Source organism: Neocloeon triangulifer, unplaced genomic scaffold (genome assembly GCF_031216515.1).
Source record: "Neocloeon triangulifer isolate White Clay Creek 2 clone unplaced genomic scaffold, ASM3121651v1 ptg000001l, whole genome shotgun sequence".
Classification (NCBI taxonomy): Eukaryota; Metazoa; Arthropoda; class Insecta; order Ephemeroptera; family Baetidae; genus Neocloeon; species Neocloeon triangulifer.
Window position 1 is genome coordinate 1,965,957 of NW_026775544.1, and position 23,895 is coordinate 1,989,851.

General features: G+C 36.0%; 3 protein-coding genes across 5 annotated transcripts in view; 2 read left to right on the plus strand and 1 right to left on the minus strand.

Moving 5' to 3' along the window:
• LOC132192621 (muscle-specific protein 300 kDa) overlaps window positions 1-18,822 on the minus strand; it is a 66,882-nt gene extending 48,060 nt beyond the window's left edge. For 2 of the 3 annotated variants that reach the window (XM_059612672.1, XM_059612663.1), the window contains exon 1: window positions 2,995-3,826. In XM_059612672.1, the coding sequence (XP_059468655.1) occupies window positions 2,995-3,715 (721 nt within the window). In that variant the 5' untranslated portion in view covers window positions 3,716-3,826. Of the gene's footprint in view, window positions 1-2,994; window positions 3,827-7,067; window positions 7,357-8,508; window positions 8,884-18,722 lie in introns of those variants that run through there. The other variant, XM_059612681.1, reaches the window with a different exon arrangement.
• The window catches only part of LOC132192709 (UBX domain-containing protein 1), a 49,587-nt gene extending 26,250 nt beyond the window's left edge, over window positions 1-23,337 (plus strand). Inside the window, exons 2-6 of the mRNA XM_059612797.1 lie at window positions 21,690-21,846; window positions 22,067-22,318; window positions 22,370-22,598; window positions 22,763-22,943; window positions 23,001-23,337. Coding sequence (XP_059468780.1) covers window positions 21,710-21,846; window positions 22,067-22,318; window positions 22,370-22,598; window positions 22,763-22,943; window positions 23,001-23,044 — 843 coding nt within the window. The 5' untranslated portion in view covers window positions 21,690-21,709 and the 3' untranslated portion in view covers window positions 23,045-23,337. The remainder of the gene's footprint in view (window positions 1-21,689; window positions 21,847-22,066; window positions 22,319-22,369; window positions 22,599-22,762; window positions 22,944-23,000) is intronic.
• Window positions 18,969-20,852, plus strand: LOC132192672 (ribonuclease Oy). The gene is made up of 4 exons (XM_059612744.1): window positions 18,969-19,142; window positions 19,199-19,348; window positions 20,018-20,393; window positions 20,450-20,852. Exons 1-4 carry the CDS (start codon window positions 19,060-19,062, stop codon window positions 20,750-20,752), a joined length of 912 nt encoding a protein of 303 aa, XP_059468727.1. The 5' UTR covers window positions 18,969-19,059; the 3' UTR covers window positions 20,753-20,852.
• Window positions 23,338-23,895: the final 558 nt, after the last annotated feature.

Below are 23,895 nucleotides of genomic sequence, written 5' to 3' on the forward strand. Positions count from 1 at the left end.
TAAATTATCCAAGATGAAACAAAATTGGCTCGTGTTATGATTTCGAAAATTCACTTGTGATGATACAAAAAAATAATAAGTTTTCTTCATCGGAGGTATTATATATCAGATTATAAGTGTCCCTATCACTTAACAAGTAAACAAACCTATGAACTGATTACACCTGTTCAGTCATTCGAGTGTGAATATAGGAAGCTGAAACGATAAGGACGTAAAAATAGCAGGCGTCAATTATCATTTTGAGCGAGAGAGCTTAAATTATTTTATTTTTATACAGCGTGCCTGACCTCGACCAACCAACTCTCTCGCGAAAAAAAAATAAAACTCCTTCCCGATTGTGTTCAGTCGACGTAGCGTATAATTAAATTTGAAAATCCTGATATTTATGCGCGGCGAGGAAGAAATGCGAGCAGCCAAACAAAGGCAACAAACAAGCAAAGGATTAAATCTGCCTTTCTGCAAACGGCGGCCCATATTTAGCTGCAGACTTTGCCTTTTAAGAAGTAAATCATGAAACTGGCTCTGCTGCGCTCCTCTGCTTTTATTGTAAAAACTTGGCAGACGAGCTACGCACAATGCACGTCGGCGGTGGTCGCCGACGAAGTAGAAAATAAATACAAACAAATTCCACGGCCGCCGCTCTTTCCTTGGCTCGCGCGAGCAGGTACTTTTAAATCGATTTTATTGGCAAACGAGTTTTTGATAGTCATTTATTCAACAAGGCCGGTCCGAACTCTAGGCGCCGACTGTACTTCTCGCTCCTAGCTTGCTTGCTCATCATTAATCACAATCCTTACGCAACTCCATAAAAAAAGAAACTCTTATTTAATACACGGAGGGCATTACCAGATAAGATAAACCTAATTTATATGTTCATATCCATAAGGGGCATGTATTTATTTCTGATAATGGATTTCGTCCCTACACATCTCTTTTTTTATGGAAAAAATTAAGTTTTAAGTAACCTATGAAGTTTTGCATTAATTTGTATTTTTTTTTAATTAATTTTCAATCTTAATTTTGGATCAACAAATCTTGACAAATATATTGTACCCTGAATCAAACTGAAGAAGAGAAATAAACTTGTTTATTAAATTTGGGGAAAAAATTTAGTGAACATACAAATTTATTATTTTTATTATTTCCAAATTTGTGGCTACGGGAAATGCTTTTAAATTTTTGTTTGGTTCCGAAAGAAGGAAAATTTTAAATAGGTCCCTGTTGATCAGCTTTACCTTTAAATATTATATATTGGTGATTTTCTTAATTATTCTATTATTAAATTGTTCTCAAAGTTTAGATCCTTTCTATTGTCTTTCATTAATTTCAAGGATTTAAAAAATGTGCAGATAAATTCCATAAAATACAATATTGAATTGAACTGAATTGAATATTAATTTTTTTCAGCGGCCTTATTTTGAGCCGTGGACTAATTCATAAAAATTTGTTGGTACTGTTCAACTGTTATTAAATAAAAGAAGAACAAAAACTAATTTTCCTTACATTTGTAAATCAACTGCATATTATTGTATTAATTCATGTGCTTTAATAACAGATTGGCACATTTGGACCTCTAGGCTTAATTAAGATTAAAAATTTCCTGGAATTTATCAATTTTTTACCCCTTATCCATCACAGGATTTGCAGCCACATGTACCGATAATGCGCTGGCAATAAGATTAAAGGGGGTCCCCAGGTTATATCCTTAATTAAAACGGATAAAATAGAACCAAATTTCAATTAATTATATTATGAAGTTACAAGAGAATTTAGTACAATTTCAAAATTCTAAACCGAGTTTTATGAAATAAATAATTGCGTGCCAAGAGGGCGTCCCACCCTCTTTGCTTCGTTTGCTAGACAACCATGGTCGTCGTCATCCTCGTGCACAATAGTCTAAATATCGATTCGCCTGCTTTGGGGGGTTCGTTGCGTGCACGCCCGTTTTATATTAATGTGGTCGAAGGAGGAAGGCTTGTATGTTATATAAACTCGCAGACATGTATACGTATTTTCATTTTTTCCATTGGTCAAAGAAGTTTTCCACTTTTATTGCCAGGGATGAAAACGTCTTTCCGCCCGTGGGGTGAATGAATCTCGCCAGCCGGCATGGCACCTGCTAGCACCCCGCATTATTTCCAACTTTTTGACTATTTTTTTCGTTATTTTCTTGCACGGCTTCCGTGGGCAGAATAAGTTGGTTTGTTTCTGTTGTTGAGCAGCAGCTTAGCTCACTTTTAATTCAATCAAAGAGCGGCGTGACGCGCCCTCAGTCTGCCCTAATGTTTAATTTCGACGCCGCCGAGTCAATTATCGCGTCTGCACTAATTGAGAGAATGTTTGTCTTTTGTCGAAAGTGATGACGAGTTTTTTTTGCACAGTTTTAACTATAAATGAAACTTATTTTTGCGGGATATTTTTGTGAAATTAGGAGCATAAATTGAACTTACGTTTTAAATCAATATTTAATTATTGCTGTGTATAAATAATGTAACAAAATTTAAATTAAACATAGCATTTCATTTATGTAGTTTAGTGTAATTTAACTAGATTTAAAAATTAATAAATTTAATAAATTAGTGTTAAAAAATGAATTTATCAGTATTATTTTATTTATAATATAATTAAATTTTTTATTTAATAATTTAAAAAAATTCTTAATTCTTTTAAATATTACTTCTTATAATTATTTTTTACCTTAATAATGTTAAAATTTATTGAAATATTTATGCTATTAAAAATTTGATGTAAATCTAAAGACACCTCCATGGAAGTGATTGATCAGAATTTTAAAATATTTTCCAAAGGATTTGCCAGTGCCTTAAATGTAAATATAAACTAATTTATTTTCAAATTCACGATTTATTCAAATTATTATTGACTTTTGTTTGCAAATAATGTTAGAAAATCAAATTAAATTAATTAATTCGGGCCGTGTTCCTTCAAAATTGTTAATTGTGCGTAAAGATAAAGTCTCTAAATTATGACGCTCACCCTTGATTTCCGCAATGTGCGAGTCGTACTCGGCCCTGCTGCGTATTTGCTTCATTCTGGCCGCGATCGTTTGGAACGGCTGGTGTTTGTAGTCGGACGAGTCGGTCGTGCGACTCGGCGTCGTCCTGTCCGAGTAGCTGTTGTCCGCCGCCGCACTGCCCAGCAGACTCTCCTGCGAGGTGAACCTGCCGGTGCCCCAGCTGGACACCAGCGAGCTGATTGACGAAGACTTTGACATGCCGCGTGTGCGGTAGGCCGAGTCCTGTTCGTCCGGCCCGGGCGACTGTTCCTTCGCCGGAGAGGCGATGCTGCTGCTGGACGAGTGGGCGGAATTCCTGGACACTTCCCGGACACTCTTAGTCAGAATCACTCTGTCTACGCGAACCACTTTATCTCCATTTTCATCCACGCCCTCCTCGGTGATGCTCTCGTAGCTCTCGCGGAAAAGCGTACCGGGCGTCCGAGGGTGTCCGGTTTCCTGGAAGTTCCGTCTACGGGTCTCCTCCACCGTCTCGAAGGCATTCCTCGACGAGCCGGGCGTGACCGATTTCTGGCGGTCCACCTGCTCGAAGAAGGACACCCTTTCTCGAACGGGACTGTCCCGGACGGGTGTGGACACCTTGTGCGAAAATGGTCTTGGACTCACGTCCGTGTCAGTCGGGGGCGGCGGCGAGTGCAGCTGGGCGCCGCGCCTCGGCGGCCCCTTGGACGGGTCGCTCATGTGTCCGACCGCTGCACAAACATGTCCCAATCACTCACTCTGCACTTAAAAAACACGTTGCCGGCCCCGAGCGGCTCCGTGTGCTCCTCACTGCTTCACGCTCGCGACAGCAATGCACATTGTTTTGCACTACGTTTTTCAAACCCACTTTCACTTTGCCTCTGCGCGACCACGTGACCTTAACATTGGCTGGAATCGAGTTTCTGCGCACTACGTAATCACTTTGATATCAGCGCCGGCAACTACATAGTGTGGGAAATAATTCGGAGCGCGCGCACGCTCTTTGTCTTTTTAGTCCTAGTGCAGTTGCCATGCAGCGGCCAAAAAACGGGGGAACCCGCGCCGATTTATATGCGTCGTCCTTTTTTTCAACCAAGTGTTCCTGTTTTTGTCGGGAGAACGAAACGGGTTTGCTTGCGAGTGGTGGGGGTCTGATTAATCGTTCTTTACTCGTTGCTGCTCGTTGCTATATTGTTTCAAAAATTACTTTAAATTGATCAATTTATTGTTCGATTACTGAGAATCCAGCATTCTAAATTCTAAAATTTATTAACAACTGTCTATCTCTTTACATTCTTTTCATACGAGATTGATTTTTATTTTTAAATACTGATTGTGGTTTATAATTTGTCTTTTTTTAACGTCAAATATTGTTATAAATTTGTATCTTTAATCTTTACCTATTCGTTCTAGTATTTTCTATTGTATAATTTTCATTGGTCGTTTGTTTTTGTGATTTATATTTTAATTTTAATACAATAATTCAAGATCCGAGAAAAAGTGGCTTGTTCAGCTTTTGATGCTGTCTTTAGTGACTTTTAAATTACTTATGTATTTTAGGCTTTTAAGTTTTCCAAATATCACCCATTTAATATATAATATAAGTTATTTTGAATCTTAATAGCTTTTAAAATATGAATAGTATATTAAAGACTGAAAAAAGTAAATTTTAAGTATAATGTAAAATGTAAAATATTTAAATTTAAATAGAAAAAAATAATAGAAAACTTAATAGTTATTTATAATTTGTATTAATATTATTATTTTAAAATTATTTTGTAGTTCCTTTAGTTGCAACTTGTGTTTATTGATCTATCACAAAGGCAATTCTTTAACCCAAGAACTAAATATAAAATATATGTTTAAAATAGAAACGACTATTGAATGCAGAGACGACCATGGTGCAGTGATACTTCTTTATTTGCATGTTAGATTTTACTATAATGATTTGCAAATATGTGTATTTTGCAGTAATATTTAAGCACGCAGTGTATCAGAAACCCTCATTGATTCAAACGTACTCTTGTGCATTCAGCCTAAGTTGCATATGACCCGCAGGCGCAGGGGGCACCTGTCAACAGTCGCCGTGACCCGTTCTCAGTAAGTGCAACTCTCTCGTGATCAATGGCCCTTTGCAGCTTCTCTCTCCAATATAATTATCGTACATTTGTCCCGATAAATGCAGCGAGTACCTAGCAAAGCGAGCGTGCGGCAAAATATAAATATTCTAATTTATAGTTATGGTCGCGGCTGGCTCGGCGGCGGCGGCACAAATAAGTGGGTCACGGGAGTGCATCTAATTGGAACCTCCTACTGCGCCTAAATGCACTCGCATGCAGCCGAAAAAATACTAAAAAGCGCAGTTCTTTGTTGCGTGGTGGAGGAGGAGAAGGAGGAGAGCGAAGGAAGTGAACGTTCTGTTTTGACTTGCGAGCGACCTAGACCCTTTCAAATTTTCTGTTGGTGGTAGACAATTTAATAATACTTCACATCACTCAAGATATTTTTGAAATTTTACCAAAATGAGGTAAATATTTTGCAACCTTGTTTGATTATTTTTCAAATATTTTTATTTTTTACAAATACTTATTTAAAGAATAAAACATAATTATCAAACTTCACAATTTTCAGCACTATATTTTGTATGTAGCTAAAAAGCACTTAATACAAAATATTTGTGTTAAGCTTTTTAAATAATTATCGTCTCTATTATTCATTCGCAAGTTTATTTTAACGATTTATCAAATTTCTTCCTCCAAATTGTATTGTGCATTTTTGTTTCTCAATTGAGAGAGTTTAAATTAATATACCTCTATAAAAAGTTTCTAGCTAATTCTATCGCAAAACATAGGCTTACTTGGCTCTTGATGCTGTTGAGCCAAACTGCTTTTATGACATCTTTGATTCGTTTCCTTGAGAGGCAAACTCTTGTTCGTTGGTTTATGTTTGCTTTCCGATTGCATCATCACCGCATACACAAAAACGATCATCACATGTTTTGATATAAATCTAGGTACTACTTCGAATTCTGACTCACAAGGTTATAGAGGATGCGAGAGCAAACATGTGTCAATAAATCACCAAAGGATAACTAGCGACGACGGTCACATTAGAGAGAAAATAATAAAGAGTGATCTGATCTGATCGCCACCCACTGCTTTTCGCGACAATGGGATTTATTTTCAATCGGATTTGCATTATTCAATTGTGGACTCCACCCTTGCAAAAAATACGCCATAACACTCCACATTTACAGAAAAATTATAATGCAGCTGACATTCAAGTAATCGTGGTGACGAATTGTTTTAATTTTATAAAAATGGAACGATCCTTTTCAATTGATGATGTCAATGAATTTCCTTAGAAAAGGAAAAAGGGCGACACGACAAGTTGTGTTGGTAGCCAAGAATGTTGTAACCATAAGCATTAATGATCAGAATAAATTAATTGTGGCCATAAAACGAGTGAATTAAAAAGACAAGGAAAGTCATAAATCAAATGTTATAACCTTACTAGTCATCTATTCTGCATCCATTTAGTTGCCTATAATTATTGCAATTTTGATATGCATACATAAAAAATATTTTTTTTTATGAAATAGATTTTTGTGCTTTTGAAAAAAAACTGTAGACAATATTTAGGGTTTTTATAAAATTGTTAAAAATTCAGGAATAAACAACTTTTAATTTCTAAATTGAAATTTCAAACTCTAGGAGGATTTCGTGTTAATTTTAAACTGTTTAAAACCACGCTTTTACCCGGCGTTGAAAAAGTGTAATATTTAAACGACAACTGATTTTCTCAAAATGTGACCTGCGGTCTGCCTGGTTTTTATTTTTTTTTATTATTTTTATTTATATCTGTTACCATTCAATTGTTTAATATTGTTTTTTATGCTTTTTTTATATTCATTTTTTTTAAATTTGATAAGACGTAATTTTAAAACGAATGGAGAATGAATGCAAACAAAATTAAAAAAGAATTCTGATTTGAATTATTTTGAATCGTCTCTCCTATTCGCGAATTGCAAAACTTGCTGCTGCCTAATTAAAGAGATTAAGTTGGTACTCACTTTGGAGCTGGTGGATGGTGGCCTGGTACTCGGCCAACTTTTCGTCCACGTAATCCTGCGACTGGCTGGCGATGGCGTCGGCGGTCGTGTTTTCGGCCTCGCCCTCGTACCCGTCGCCCTGCTGGTAGCCGTAGGGTTGCAGCGGAGGCGGTTCAAGGGGCACCCCCACGTATTCGGGCTGCACCCCGACATACTCCTGCGGCATCGCATACGGTGAACCCATCATCTGGTGGTGCGGCGGCGTGAAGCAGTAGTCGGCCGGCGACGCGCAACGCACCGGAGACTGCGTCTGTTAAAATTTTAATTTCAATTAATGTGTAACTTTGGAAGCGCGTGCGAATTTGCTAATTTAAACACACACATTCCGTCAATTTGATCTGCATTAAATTTTATTTAAGCGTATTTAAGTGTACAAAGTGACAATTTTTTATTTCCAGAACGGAATGAATATTCAAATAAATTAATTTCTTTGCAATAAAATTTAAGTATTCAACCATTGATGAGGTTTTCTTAGAAATTTTAGCAGTCTTTGCTAGTGATAGTGCCTTTCTTTTCAAACATGTAATGTTTCCTTGCTAGAATTTTTTCAATTCTTTCAATGTAAATTTTATGTAACAGTTTAAACAAATCGAACAAATAACAATAAATAAATTTTTATTTTAAAGTGGATTTTCATCTATAATTTTTTTTTTAGTTAAGTTCAGCCATGATGAATGAGAAAGTTCAGATAATTTAGTTGAAGTTGAAACCAAAACATTAAAAGGGCCAAGTCTCCTTCGACATTACAAATTTCTGTTAATTTATTTATTTGAATTTAAACAAAATAATAGCACACATAAAAATTAAATAATTTTTTTCCTGATTATTTGAAGGTTTTGACACTGTTAATAAATTATGAAATATATCAAATAAATAGTAAATAACAGCTTTAAATGAGAAACATTAAAGGAAAGAAAAATGAACTAGAATTTGAAATCGTATGATTTCGGACGCTTTAAAACAAAACGCAACAGTTTGAAGTAAAAGTTATGCAACGCGGTGAACAGCCTTGTTCTACAGGCTGCATAAATACATGGCGCTTACTGGAATAAGGTCATAAAATAAAAGCAAAAGTTACAATTAGTCTTGTAGTCTTGTCAGCCTTTGTTTGAATTCCACTTTCTTTTGTTTTAAATTTAAAAAAATAATAATAATAATTGAGGAAAGTGTTTAAATTAATTGTTCACTTTTTAAGTTCTAAATTATTCAGTTTTAATCGATTTTTGAAATGGTTGTTATCATTTTGTAATTTCATAATATATTATCTAAATATTTTCTGTTAGCGGGTACAATTTTAAACTAGTTAAACAACTATTGAAACTGAAAATTGTTTTAATTAACTAAATTGCACCTGTAAAAAATAATTTGATAAAATATAGACAGAAATTTTAAAATTCCTTACCTGGTGTGGCGGCAGCCTGAAGGGCCGAGGTCCGAGCGGCATGGGCACCGGTCCTGCACCCACGGGCCATCTCGGTCTCGGGCAGGGGATGAAGGGTCTGGGCGAGGGGCAGCCAAACATGGGCGCCGGCGAACGGGCCACGGAGCCGTAGCCAGGGTGGAAGGGAGCGGGCGAGGGCGGCAGTCTCATCGGGGGCGGCGAAGGGCAGTAGGGCGAGGCGGGTCGGAAGGGCACCGGGGAGGCGCGGCCCCACGGCCGCATCGAGGACGGGTGGCCCGGTGGGCCGAGGTGCCCCGGCGGCGGCCACTGCGGCGGCTGTGACATCTTCTGGCCGCAAACTTTGTTTTTATTGCGATCAGTGCATCATTACTTCTGCTGTAACAATTGTTAAATTTGCAAATTAGAAATTGTTTTTGATCAAATTTATATATTTTTTTCAGTACTTATATTTTATTTTATTTTATAATATTTTAATTCTGTTTTTATTTGAAAATTAAATTTTTCATACTTTTTAATGTATTAAGATATAAATTATATATATTTATTGAAACCAATAAATTGCAATAAGACATGTAAGACATGTTTTAAAAAAAGAGCTGTATTATATTTCAAAAATAAAACAGTTACATAAAATATAACAATGGCACTATAATTATAATTAACATTAGCTAGCATTGAAAAATATAAAATTTAAGCAGAAATTTTTCTCGAACAAATTGTTTATTTTTAAATAGTCTTATTGGACTTAAATTTGTATAAAACTTATAATTTATTTTTGTACATATGTTGTCGACATTTTCGCTCGAAAAGAAAAAGTCTGGTTTCCATTTCGGCACTCTTTTGATACTTCTGTGCGTCAGGAAACAACTGAGTTTCTATTTTCGTCCTTCTATTTCTTATCACCCATAAAAAAGAGGCAAACGGATCAAAAGATATTTTGGTCTATTCCGTTTGCAACTTAGGCCATAGTGCCAACACCAATAGCGCAACTTTGTTTCCCGCTGCTAATATTAACTTTCGCGGAAAAAAGCTTTTTTTGCTTTCAAACGCGCTTCTGCTGTGAATATATGAGAACAACACGCACGCGAAAGAAAGACTGCTGGACGCGTCGGCTATTAAAAGGATTTATAAAAATGAGAAAGACGCGCGCGAGACGAGTTAAAAGCAATCGGTTGGGGGTGAGATGAGCGACCGAAAATAGTTGCAGCCGCGCATAAACATGCAGCGATCGGTTTACAGCACCTCGTAAACTCGAGTGCCCAATGAATTCCCAATTGGCGATTTCGGTCTCCCGACTCAAGAGGGTGTAATTTCAAAGTTAACGAATCGCGACGGCCTTAATACTAAATTGCTTTCGATCTTCCTGATATTTTGCAACTGTAAAATCGATGCTCTTGAAATGTGTTTGCAATTAGTTTAAATTACACAGAAACATGATTGTTGTATTACAATGATTCCAAATGAACTTGTATTGAAAAGAAGATGAGAGAGGCTTTACCAACGCCAACGATCAGTTACAATTGCAAAGGCCAACAAAAGGGTAATAATACCAAATTATGAGCACATTTTACTTAAAAATGGTTTTCAATTGATAGTATGCCATTTTAAAAAGCTTAAATTAATAAAGTGAAAAAATTGATTAGAAATAAATTAAACCATAAAAATATGGCTAGACAAATAAAGGTACTTAATTGTAAGTCCTCTCTGTAATTTCCAAAATATTAATACTAATTTATGCTTCTTTTTCTAATACAAAATTTTCAAACAGATTTGCCACGTATTGTTTTAGCCACAAAGTTATGACCAGTTTCATTTTTTTTTATAAAATAAAATGAAGAAATTAACGACCCTATTTAATAATTAAAACGTTTTAATGAAAAAAATTTGAATTATAGCATTCGTACCATAAGTTAAAATTTTCACTCAGAATTTCAGGATGCTCGAAAATTTTATATTATACACTTGGGACACCTCACTAGAGTACTTTCATGTCCAATTAGTCTCTGCCTGTTTATACGGGAAGTTGTCTGCAATTTTATTAATAAACTCTTCTCTCAGCGCATCTGTTTTGAAAACACAGCACTTCTATACACGTCGTGCGGAAAGTGCAGCAAGAGAGCGTCACTTTTCGCGGCTGTGCGTGGTCGTGTGTGATCTATTACGCTCTCTCATCTCTAAAGTCAGTCTGCTCTGGTGAATTTATTTTAAACCCTTTCGCCCTGAAAGTGCGGGGGAGATGCGACTTAAAAATCTAAAAATCGCTTCTAGATTAATTGCGTAGAGTTCTATTTTGAAAATGCACTGTAGAATTAAATATATCTGGCTAAGAAAGCTTCCATATTAAAGTGATTGAATTAAACTAGCCTTAAGCATAATTTTGAATTATATGGAGGTAAAAATGATGTGACAGTTATATTAATTAATTTAGAGACTTAATTATGAGACAATTTCATTTGACGCTAATTTTTGTTAAATTATGACATTGTTTAATGAATTTCACTCATGCTTTCATTGCCAATTTTATTAAATTCTGTTTGCAATTTTGACATAATGCATCAGAAGTGTTGGAAATCTGAAGTTTTTGCATAAAATAAAATACATTGATATGACTGGTTAGATTTTTTATTTTATTTATTGCTTGAAATAATTGTAAGATTATTTCAATCTTACATCATTAAAGTTTAAAATTTATACTATAATTGAATAAAATTGGATTTAATGTTGCAAAACATTTTTATTGTAATTATAATAATTTAAATAAAGATAAAAAGCGTATAAAAGTAATTTATTATTGTTATTGTTCATGAAATTCATTAGATTTTTTTTAAATTTGTGCTTTAAATTAAACAATTTAAAGTGGTTCAATTATTATTTGCAATTAAACTTGTCGACTAACTTTTCTGCTAAAATTTACAGTTATTGAGATTTTTGACGAAATGAATAAGATGAATGAAAGAGGAGTCCATCAATATTCATCAGGCTGCACCTGCCGGTGGTGAGTGCCGTTTAATTAGCCGCGCGAGTGTGGGCGGGTCTCTGGCTCTCTCTACGCTCAAAGTGACTTCGCGAGGCGAACCCAATAAAAATAGGGTGGTGCACGACACGAGTCGCGGCGCGATCAGCAGTCAAAGCACAGAGACTTTAAAAAAAAATTGCCCGGTTATTTTTGAAGGAATATTTTTTTAAAAATAAAAATTGGCAAGTGGCGTAAGGTGGCGCCTTTGCTAGTAATTAGCGAAAAGGAGTAAAATTAGAAAAAGGTCAATGGCAGGGTCAAAGTTCGGCGGCCGGAAGTAGCGAGGGTGTTTCTTTTTGTCTCGAGAGTGCATTACGAGACCGGGGATTAGTAAGAGGAAAAGTGATTCGTGTAGCCGCGGTTGAAAATACACCGGCGCGGTAAAGCAAGTGATGACTGCCAGGATAGGATATTTCTGTCAGAGAGCTCGGCCGAGTGGGCGCCCTGTGCACTACAAAACCCACCGCCACACACACACACACACACACACACACACGTAAGTACGCACACACGCTGCGTACGGACCAACGGTCTAATTAATTGTCCCGAGCCGGGTGCTGCCCCGAACCAACACGATGAAAGAAAACCGTCGCGCACGCGGTTAACTAGCAAGTACTCAATGTTATTTCAGGCTGTACTTTACGATTTTCAAACTTGAACTGCTTACGCTGATTCACAGAACAAAATTATGGGTTGTAATTTGTGCCAATAGAAAATTTCATAAAAATCCAAACTTTTTGATTACAATTTAAATTTTTCTTTATAGATTTTGTCACCTATGTTTTGGAGTAAAAAATTTACTACTTCATTTTTTTATTTCTAATTTTTTTTTTTAATTTCAAAGAAATTTATTGAATTGCGATATTTTGATTACATTATCTCTTCAACAAAGAAGAAATTAGGCTCTAAAGAATATTTTATAAATACGAGATTTTTTGTAAAAAAAAGTCAAAAGCTTGTTTTCTTTTCTCTTGCACTCGCGCTCTAATTGACATTAAAGCAATTTTTGCTTGCATTAGTCAGTTAGAGCGTCTTTTTTCAGTGTACAGCTTAAAAATAACAAAATAAATTTAACTTGTTGCAAATATTTGTGTCTTTTCTCAAGAACAATTAACAAAACATAAGTCCAACATAAAATGATAATTCAATCAAAGTTTGTTAAGTGCCAAATGCTTTCAAGGAAAAAAATTGGTTAAAAAAACAATGAATGAACATTGATGTTTTTAAAAACTGACCAATTTAAAAAAAAATTGATCTTCATTAACCGCTCACAATTTGGAACTGCAGCTGGCCTCCAGTTCTGGTTTAATCCAAGAGTAAGAGTGATCAAAATAGTAACCCAGTTTGCAAATACTCAATGAAATTCCCAGCCAAATTTAGCCTCGCCCGCAGCTATTTCTCAGGCAAAGTTGTTATTTCGATAAAAAAAAGAGACACTTGAGATGCTTAATCCTTAGCCCAGCACCTGCAATCGCACGATTAAACAACTAGGCTTGCAGGGAAAATGTGAAATCCGCAATACTTGAACGCACTTTATCACCTGCGGTGCTGAAATTGAAATCCACATGCAAAACCCTTGGCTTTCCGGATTCGATTTCCTAAACAACCGCCGGCGTATGTTAGAAATGGAAACGATCAAAGTGGTAACAAGTACGTCTATAATTACACACTTGCGTTTGTTTCAAGCAATAAAAAAAAAACGGGGGTCGGAATGTCAAGGTTCGTGACAAAGTCAAAAAAGAATTAATTGAAATTACCTGAAAACGGAGAATAACAATGGCTATAAATTAAAGACGCGTAATCCAGAGGCGCGTTAACTCAGGACGCACTCAATCGGCTGCCGATCGCCGACTGACTGCGACTTTGAGCGAAATGCGATACCTGAGGAGCCCAGCCGTCTCCCTTACCCACGATCGCATGACCTGTCCGATGTAATGCGAAAGAAAGCACGCGCTTCTCGCAGACGCAGCAAAGTTTGAAACTTTTTCACTCGTCTATTTCCGTCCTTTTCCTCTCGATTTTCCAAATCGCGTGCTGATTTCTCTAATCAATGCGGCCATTCATCGTACCAAAGGGAAGCACTTTGATGGGGTGAAACTGCAGCTTTTCGTGGCAGGTTGTAAAGAGCCTTTGTTTAACCGGGCTTAACAATAGAATAAGAGGATTTATTTTTAAAAGGCAATGACGAAACTCGTTTGCGTATGGCTGCTGATTTTTAATTCTAAAGAAAAACATTTTTGAAGACTAAATTCCTAATTTTTATGAGTTATTGCAACTATCTATTTATTGAATTATTGCAATTATTTGTTGTATTTTGTGAAAATTTTAATAAGAATTTAAAAAATTAGATTGCAACTTTTTAGAAAAATAGCAAAGTCCAGCGGACTGATTTCCTTGCTAATCCTTAAAGATAATTCAGAAAAAAAGACACTAATTTGAAATTCAGAAATTATCCCCCAGCTTTATCAAACATTTCGAGACAACAATGCAAAGGTATCGATCGAGTTCATCCAGAAATAAGCAATCCTCAAGCACTTATGAACAGCAGGTTGCATAAAATCATGGACTTTTAACTTAATTTTTAATCATTTATAGCTTTTGAATCAAACCCTTTAATAATATGTATATATTCCTAGGTTTTTTACTTTAAATTAATACTTTTTGTTCGTGATTAAAAAGCAGGCCAAACCTTATCTTCTCATTATATTTTCCCGTGTTTTTCCTCTTTTTTTTGAGTTTCTAAAACAAAACACATCTATCTGCTTGTTTACGCGGAGCACAGAGTGGGTCGAGCGGGGTGACCGTTTAATTTCAGCACCACCATTGTCTTTACACGATTATTTTTAATTTGCGAGCCCTAAAAATAGCGAGGCGCTCGCGGGCTTTGCTAAATCGTGAAAAATGGTCTTATATGACGAAACTGGTCAGCGGCCAAGCAATTAGGCCGCATTCCGATGACTTCATTACTCTTTCGCGCGACGGTTCAGGGCGACCAATGCGTATTAAAGAGAGTCAAATAAATAACAGAAGACCTACCTGCATCATTTGATGCTTTCGGAAAAAAATAAAAGTGATATATCCATTTAAGAGAACCAGAAGAAGGATGGAGTGGAAAGGCAGGCCAACGATGCATAAATTGAAAACTAATCCTTCAGCCTCGGATGCATGCTTTTCATTGGGTCAACAAATATACAGGGGTCTCGCTCAGCTCATTGCGTCACTCTTTCTGCATAATTTTATTTGAACAGGCGATCGAAAGGCCGGTTATTTATAATGGGTCCTTTTGTTTGTGTTGCAGGTGAGTCGTCAAGATATGACATCACGCGCTGCTCCAGACCGCAAATATTTCATTCCCTTTCGACTTCTCCAGTTTCCAGCGTGTACACGTCTCAATGAATTCGCTCCAATTAATTGGTCAGATGAAAAAACTATTATTTTTTTTTTGTTCAAGGAATGTTTTTAGGTGGGCGACGAGACTTCGCAATTAAGTTGAACATTTTTCTTCTGATTTCTGGTCCTTTCATTATTCAAAGTATTTTTATCGAGGTCAATTTGGCCGGCGTCCAAGACTTGCGCACGTATTATTTAATCGGCTTTAGCAAGACGGGGAAAGAAAAAAACGAGTCAAGTGTCGCCTGTTGCACTATTTTAATTTGATGCGCTAAGTATTATGATGGAAGTGTCGCCTTCGGAGAAACAGATTACGACTTCAGAAATAATCCCTCTGATATATTTATTGCTCGCCGAGTTTCGAAATTTCTTCTTTTGAACTCTCTTTTGATTTTGGATAATTGCTAATAAAACTGGGCGAGAGCTGAAAGTTTTTTTAGAGTATAAGTGGTGACCTTATTTAATATATATTTATTTGCGTGTGGAAACGATCTCGCATCTCGCGACGCGCGTCCTGGTTTTCGGGAGTTTTTATGAAAGATCCAGCGGAGATATACGTCAAAGTCATCCCCAATATTCGGGCTATTTTTAAAACCGGCGCTCACTTTTATGCTGAGCGAGAGAGAAGACCGTCTGCGTGTTTGCACAAGCAGATCGATAAATAAAACGCTCCACATTCGGATTTGAGTTACAACTTGACTTGCTGGACGTCGAAACAGACTTTATTTGCACATTGGAAACTGTTCAAACCGCAAGCTGTCATTTTCACTTTAGAAATCCTCTTTTGATTTGCTGACAATAATATTAAATTTTAAAATATTCAAAATAAATAAAAATAAAACGCGGAAGTTCAAAATTACCATGTTTTTTTTTTGTTTTTTTTTTTTAATTCACAACATCAAAACTTGAAAATCATCTTCATGCTTCACTTACATAATCACCGAATATCGCAATCAAATTGAATTATTTTATTGTGATTGTAGCATGTAAAATTACTTTCGCACTGGTTCCTCAGTGTAAAAGAGAGAGTGGGAGAGAGTCAAGTGCCAATTGCCCAAGAGGGACGTCACATGTTTATCAAAACCCTGACCTCATCGCTAATTCATAATATCGAGTCATATTTTTTTTTTTTAAATTTGTTCAATTTCCTGTAACCACTATATAAAATATTTATGATAAATGATGAAAATTTTTCAATATAAAAAAGCTACATTTCATTTGTGATCAAAATAACAATTAAAAAGAAAACAAAAACATTTTTCATTGTCTTTAAAATATTTTGGTGATCGTTTGATGAATTCAATGATAAACGGTAAATAATTTATCAAAGTTTTAAAACGAGCTTTTGTTGATTTGGAAGATGTGATTCCTAGGAAAATGTTTACAAAAGTATCTTTTTTCTCGTCGCTTATGGATGCCAATTAATAATCCACAAAGACGCCCAATACTTTTTCAAAAAAAAAAGAACAACACTAGCTCCGAACCAGCTGTTCGTCTGTGAGCTAAATGTCTCCTCCGCTTTGAAGCGACTCCAGGCGATTTAATCTCGTGTTGTCTTGTTGATTTTGTCTCTGCTTGTTTTTTTTAAGTGCCCGGCTACATTTCGAGTCGGGTGCGCGCACACACACGTTTCCAAAATGATTATTTTGACGGAACTTGTTTTACAGAAAAAGAAAAATAATTCGTTTTTATATTTATGAATTCATGATAAACTTTTGAAGAATTGTAGAATCGGCAGAGGGAGAAAAAAGGCTGCCGGTTAGGATTTGCCGATGTCACGAAAGAGCTGCGAGTGGACTGTTCGCGCGGTGACGCAAATTTGCGGCTCAGCTATTTACCTCGCGGTGCTTGAATTTGCTTTAAAAATAATTTTCCGCCTCTGCTCCTGCCACGCTCTTTGCAGACTTATGCAAACACAGTGCGCCACTCTGTACTCATGAGCGCCGCTCTAATTGGTTCAAATTGAGCCAAAGTGAGTAACACAACGGATTTGCACGTTTAAAATTTTGCGTGGATCCATAACATAGTAATTGGTTTTTTATGTATCTGGAAATCACAAAACATCATTAAAAAATTTAGCAAACAATTGTATACAAAACGATTTTTTAAAATGAATGTAAATAACACAATCAAATTAACAATGTAATTATATATATTTATTTTTTTTAATAATTTCAATCAATAAAAACGGGAATTTAATTTTTAAAATTGTATGTATTAACAAAAAACACTAACATAGAGTTAAATCAACTATTTAAATTACAAAATATTTTATATTAAGTCAGACAGATGTGATGCTACATACTGTTCTCATTCACAGATATAAAGTCATTTAAAATCGTTTGAATTTTGAATTGTATACTCTTTTATACAATTGTGATCAAAATGCATTTAGGTATAAATGTATAATTTATTATGATTATATAATATTATTGCAATCCTCAATAATATATTTTAAATCTTTTGACATCCTTTTCAAAGAATGCAAAACTCCTTATAATTGATAATATATTTAAATTATAAGATTTTATTAAATTATCAACAAATTTAAATAATATGGCCCCATATTATAGTTGATGAAGTTTGGTGCAAGGAATTCAATTCAAAGTCTACTTTGCTGAAAGGTTCGACCATTTTCTAGTAAGCTGTTGTCTGTGGTAAATTTAAAATTCAAAATCGTCCCAATTTTGGCTTTCTTAAATTTGATCTAATATTTTATGAGGCTAGATTTTCGCTCTTGTGAATAATAATGTTGATTATATTTTATAGAAATCTCTAGGCAAAGAAAAATTGGCCTAATAGCCAGAGAATTAATCAGTTGCACGTTCTTGCCCGAGCTGAAGCCAATTTGCGTTTTGGCCCCCAGCAGAGCGGTTTGAGCAGACGGAGAGTCTCAGTCAGTCGGACTCGATTCGCTGTGAAACCAACTTTTATATTTATTCGCGGATGACATTTGTCTCTCCGGCGGATGAGATCTGGCCGGCGTGCATATTAAATTCGGGTGTAGCGGCCTCTAAGTGGAGCAACCCCGGCGCGCGCGATTCGAATAACAAAATACATTAATGAATCACACACTTGGATGCGTCAAAAGGTGGGTTAATTAGTTTGGTAGTGACGAAGACAATGCAATTAGAAAAGAAAATACCAGCACCAAATAAATATGAATCTTGAGAAATGTTAAAGAGTCAAAATCACAGCAATGAGAGCTTCATTTCGTAGCACAACTGTTTCCAATAGCATAAAATATTTAAGAAATTAATTAAATCCAATTATTTATTTTCATGAGATATAAAAACAACTGTAGATTGTTGGTATATTACTTTAATTAAAAAAATTGAAATAGGTCTGAATCTTGCTGGAAAAAAAATTAATAAAAAAATTAGGGGCACCTTTTTCTTATTTTTATAATTATTATTATTGTTGTTTATTTGTCCACATTGTTACAAATAAATAAAATAAATAAAGCCCGATTTCAATTTTTCATGAATTTCACCTTCGATAAAAAACTTTCAATTTATAATTTAAAAAATGTTCAAACTTATAAAACTGCTTTTAAGTAAAATTGGAAACATTTATAATTTATTAAAAAAAATTGATATAAACTTTTTTGCAAACTTTTCAATATAGTTTGAAAATTTCATCTGACGGTCCATGTAGGATGATTTTTTTAACTACTTGAATCTAGAAGCTTCACACCGGCTTAAAATTCAACACTCCACGCAAAAAAACTACCCTCTCGCCCTAGTTTAGCGTTAAGCCCCAGGGTGGTTATGCAACACATGTACTCGACTCACTCTCCCTCTCGTACCGTGTGTTGATGCAAAATCCAATTTGCACCGTCCGCACTGATCACACAAACTGAAATGAGCATCGACACTCTAGGGGTGGAAAGAAAGAAGTATGCTCCGTTCTCCGCGGGCTAAATTTAGGCTTGGCTTTTGGCACGGTGGCCGCGCGCCGGCCCACGTGCTTGTGCGGCGCGCGCCCAACCGCGGCCGCGTTCGCCATCTGCCCGCCGCGGCTCCAATTAGTTCATAAATTTCATCGCCAGCAACAGAGAGAAAAATAAAAAAGGAAAACAACAAGCTGGTGTCACTTTGAGTCGGCTGATGACTTCGCTCTTTAATTTTTAGCCGAGCAGCAAAATGTCACCGATGCTCCTTATGGGCCTCGGACTTTTGGCCACGGCGGCGGCCCACCCGCAAGTCATGATCAAATTCGATTTTGGGTGAGATTATAAATAACTGAATTTAAACGAAGGATTTGTTCGTTTTTGTCTGACAGGAGTTTGGACAGGTATCGTAATTTCGAGCCCAAGTGGGACGTTCTGATCTTCACGCAGAGCTGGCCCTACACTGTGTGCAGAGAGTGGAAGGACAAATCTGAGTCTCACGCGTGCCTTCTTTTGTCGCAATGGACTGTCCACGGAGTTTGGTATTGTGACACTTCTCTTATCTCTCCCAAGTTTCTCTCTTGACCTCAGACTCTAGATCTAGACACTCAAGATTTATACACTATACACCGATCCAATACAATTGACATCATTGGCGTTTAACTACTTAAAATAAAATAATATTTTAACTAACTTTCAAATTTTAATATACAAACTTAAAATTAGTTTATTATATTTTATTTTAATTAAGATAATTTATCGCCTTTTAATTTCATTTATTTTTATTTCATGTTCATATTTTCTTTAAATAATGCAGCCTTTTATTAATTTGAGATAAGATTTAATTTTTACATTTTTAACATAAATATTTAATTTTAAATAATACGCAGACTAGAAAGACATTAAGAAATATTCTACAATAAATTTGTTTATGCCCTGTTTCTATAGTGAACTTAATTATTTTTTTTTTATCAAAATTCATGATATATTTTGAAATGCTAAAATAATAATTCAAAAGTATTTAATAAAATTAATTATATTTGCCAAGTCCGCTATTTATCTCTATACGATTAAAGCGGATTCAAAAAGTGAAAAATGTTACTAAAAATATTAAATTTATATTATTATGAACTTTTTCAATATATTTAAATAAGAAAAATGAAAATGAATATTTCAAATAAAATAAATTTTATTATTTTGTGCGTTGACAGGCCGACGAAATTCGGCACGATTGGCCCTGGCTTTTGTAACAACACGTGGCACTTCAATCCGCGCGAGTTGAAGCCCATCCAGAGCGAACTGGACCAAAAGTGGGCCAACATCATGAACGGCACCGCCGAAGACTCCCTGTGGAAGCACGAGTGGCAAAAGCACGGAACCTGCGCTGCCCAGTTGCCGCCACTCGACTCGGAGCTCAAGTACTTTTCCAAGGGACTGGCTTGGCATGACGAGCACAACATGACCAAAATCCTTAGCGACGGCGGAATTTTGCCTGACGCAACCAAGGAATACAACGTGCAGCAAATCAACGACGTTGTCAAGAAGGGGACTGGATTCAATCCGGCTGTCGAGTGCTTCAGAGACTCGGTATTTTAAAATCAATTTCTGTTGGAATCTTGAAATATTTGATTCTTTTCTTTCAGAAAACGCACAAAACTTATTTGTCCGAAATTAGGATTTGCTTCAACAAGCAGCTGGAATTGGTTGACTGTGATGGAATCGTCCTGGCGTCCAAGTATTCCGGCTTGGACCACCCGACCTACAAAGGACTGGATGTCATCACGAACTGCCACGAAGAAGAGAAAATTATCTACCCTGACAACGTGCCTGAACCTGAGCTGGAACAACCAGCGGTCAAGAAACAAGAGAAAAAGTCCTTCTTTGACTTTGAGGAATTAATCAAAACCTTTAAAACTCTGAAAGTGCTTCAGTGGCTCACTTTTTAATCCTGCGATGGCAAGAGAATTAATTTTCACTCTCATGTAATCAATAATTCATGGGATCCAAACAGGGGAATTCAACCTGATTTTCAAGGTGGCAATTCAATTACAAACTCGATTGTTTTATCCTGGTTTTATCATTTTAAACTTGGGCAGGTAATTAATATATAGAATTATCACAAAAAGATTCTCTTCTTTGTATGCTTAAATTTGAAGACTTGCTAGTTGTTGATCTTTGAGGTTGGTATTGTTAGTAAAAATAGGTTTTTAAAAATGACCGTATAATAAATGAACAAAATAAAATTTAAGGATCAGAAAAGTCCTGTTTAATTTTGAATCTCTCCTTTTCTCCGCCCAAACCCAAAGAAAAAGGGTTCTTAGATGACTTTGAAATTACCACTAATTATATTTATATCGACATCCCTTCAAAATGATTTTATTTTTTATTATCAAAGAAATTGTCCTGACGTTTCTCTCGTTTATCTTTTTCCTCGTAGTTTAATTCTTTCCACTTTTCAAATGCAAGCATATTCCTTTCCCGCGCTTATTCGAAGCGGCAGCAATGCAGATTCTTCCTTTATTCCACATAACGTTGCATGAATGGAAATGGGGAGGGGCAGATTTTTTCTCAAAAAGTCAACAAACTCCACTGCGGTTTTCTTAAATTTCGTCGAATTTAGTGAAACTGTTCGGTAAGAACAACTTAAATTCTCCCTCTTGTGACTTAATCTTTCGGAAAAATTAAAAATCCATTGTTTCGCACAAATTAAAGGAAAATTATCTCAAATTTTTTGAAGCAAAAACTGACGCGAATTTTGCCGCATCATCTGCTGCATTCTCACTTACATAATTTTTTAACTTCATTTTGAATTTATCCAAACTAGGGAGGGTTTTCAAGTCAATAATATGGTATTAATCTTTCAGCTTGTTTGTGTTTTTGCAGATTTCAAATCGGTGCTCAAGATGGAACAAGTCACAGAGCCCGAAATTGCTTCAGAACCAAACTCGGAAACAGTTCCGGCAGCCACTGAGGAGAAGGAGAGTGGAAGCAGCAATGCAGCTGCTGAAGAGGAATTGGCCAAATCAATCAAATGCAACCAGTAAGATATACCAAAATGTTCTTTTAACGCAGTTACATATTTTCTACATAATTTTTTTATTGATGGAAAAAGTATCTCCTTGATTTTTCAATCAAGATTTTCAGCGATTCCTGTACAGATAGGAACAGATAGGAATTTACAAAGCTCTGAATAAAAACTAAATCAGATTAATAAATAATGTGTATTTTAATCAGAGTTTCATTAAATAATTTTTTCTTAGGTGTGGAAAGCTCTTCCGAGGTCAGATCGAGGTCGAATTCCATGCTGCCAAAACAGATCACACAGACTTCTCCGAGTCAACGGAGGAAATCAAGCCTTTGAGTGAGGAGGAGAAAAAGGAGCAGCTGAGGTTGATGGAGGAGAAGATCAAGCAGAAGAGGAAAGAGAGAGAGGAAAAAGAAAAGGCTGAAGCTAATGAAAGGGAGAAACACCGTATCAAATCTGGAAAGGAAATGCTAGCGAATCGAAAGAGGTATCACATGAATTATTTCGCGAAATTAAAATTTGACTTTACAATAATCAGGCTTGAGGAAGATGAGATGAAGAAAATCATGGACCAGAGAAAGAGAGAGAAGTTGGAAGACCAGATGGCCAGACAGAAGATCAAAGAGAAAATTGAGCAGGACAAACTGGCTAGACAGGCCAAGTACAGCAATGCTCCTGCCGCAGCTCCGGTTACTGCCCCACCTCCAGCTGCAGCCCCTCCAAAAGCTGCTGCTCCTCCAAAGGACTACTCTGAAGCTAAGATTAATGTAATAAATTCATAGTTATAACTATTTAAAAAAAAATATAAAAAATGAATATTTAAAAATGTAAAAACTAATCTCTGTAGATCCTAAAAAAGCTTCAAAATTTTTAAAACAAAAGAGATCGTTGACTCCTATGGTTTGACTCAAATTTCAAACAAAATTTGCAGATCCGCCTCACAAATGGACAAACCTTGACGCAATCCTTCAAGGCCAAGGAAGAGCTTGCTGCAGTCAGACTGTATGTGACCATGAATAGGACTGATGGGGATGCTCCCTTCTCCTTGATGACCAGCTTTCCGAGGAAGGTCTTCCAAGAAGAGGACTATGCTAAACCATTAGATGCTTTGGGTAATAAACATATTTGGAAAACCACTGCGGATTGATAATTTGGTTACATCACTTCAGGATTGGTGCCTTCTGCTGTCATCACTGTCACAAAAGCTCAATAATCAGCCTGCTGCATGTTTGAAAACTGCCTCAGTTTATTAACAACGCAGTAAGAATTATTGGTCAAGTTAATTTATCTCCGTTGATGCATTGCAGTTTCATTCCAGTTTTTATACTGATGCAAAAGTCGGTTCAAAAGAGTCAAATCAGTTGTGTCTTATGTGGTAATAATCAACAATAAATATGTTGGATTTCAAATTATTTGCAGAAAATTAAGTGAATTTTATCAATCGCAAACCTTTTGTTTAAATTAAGATCTAAAGAAATACTTTTTAATAATTATCCGCAATTATCTTTAATTTAGTAATTAAAAATTTGTTTTAAGTTTAATTTAAACAAATTTAAAAGGGGAAAGCATTCAGTTTTCAAATAGCACAACTGCCTTTATTTTATTAATTTGGATACCATTTCACAAAATACTGGTAATTGTAATCCTCAATGAAGTCCTCACATCTACTCTTCCAGCGAGGCAAAAACTTCAGTTCGTCAATGAAAATCGTTCCCGTGATTTCTCCCCCACTCTGACTCAAATTGCTTGCACTGTAGTCCAGTCTATGTTCATATTGCTCTCTACGCAAATTGAGCCTTATGTGATGCTCTTCCAAGGTTGCCTCATAAACCCTTGGGAAAGGCCAGGACATGAACCTTCGTCTAGAGTCATTCATAGCGACTAGGGTAGAGAGGAATCGGGTGGGCTTAAGGGCAGACCACAGCGTGTAGATCTGATCCGGCCTGCCAAAGACAGCTTGGCTTATTTGCTCTAGAGCAATGAGCTGCGCCCTCTTCAGCTGCTGACATAGTTCATCCCTATCTGTCGTATCGTCGCGGATGTCATAATAATTATGGCAGGGCG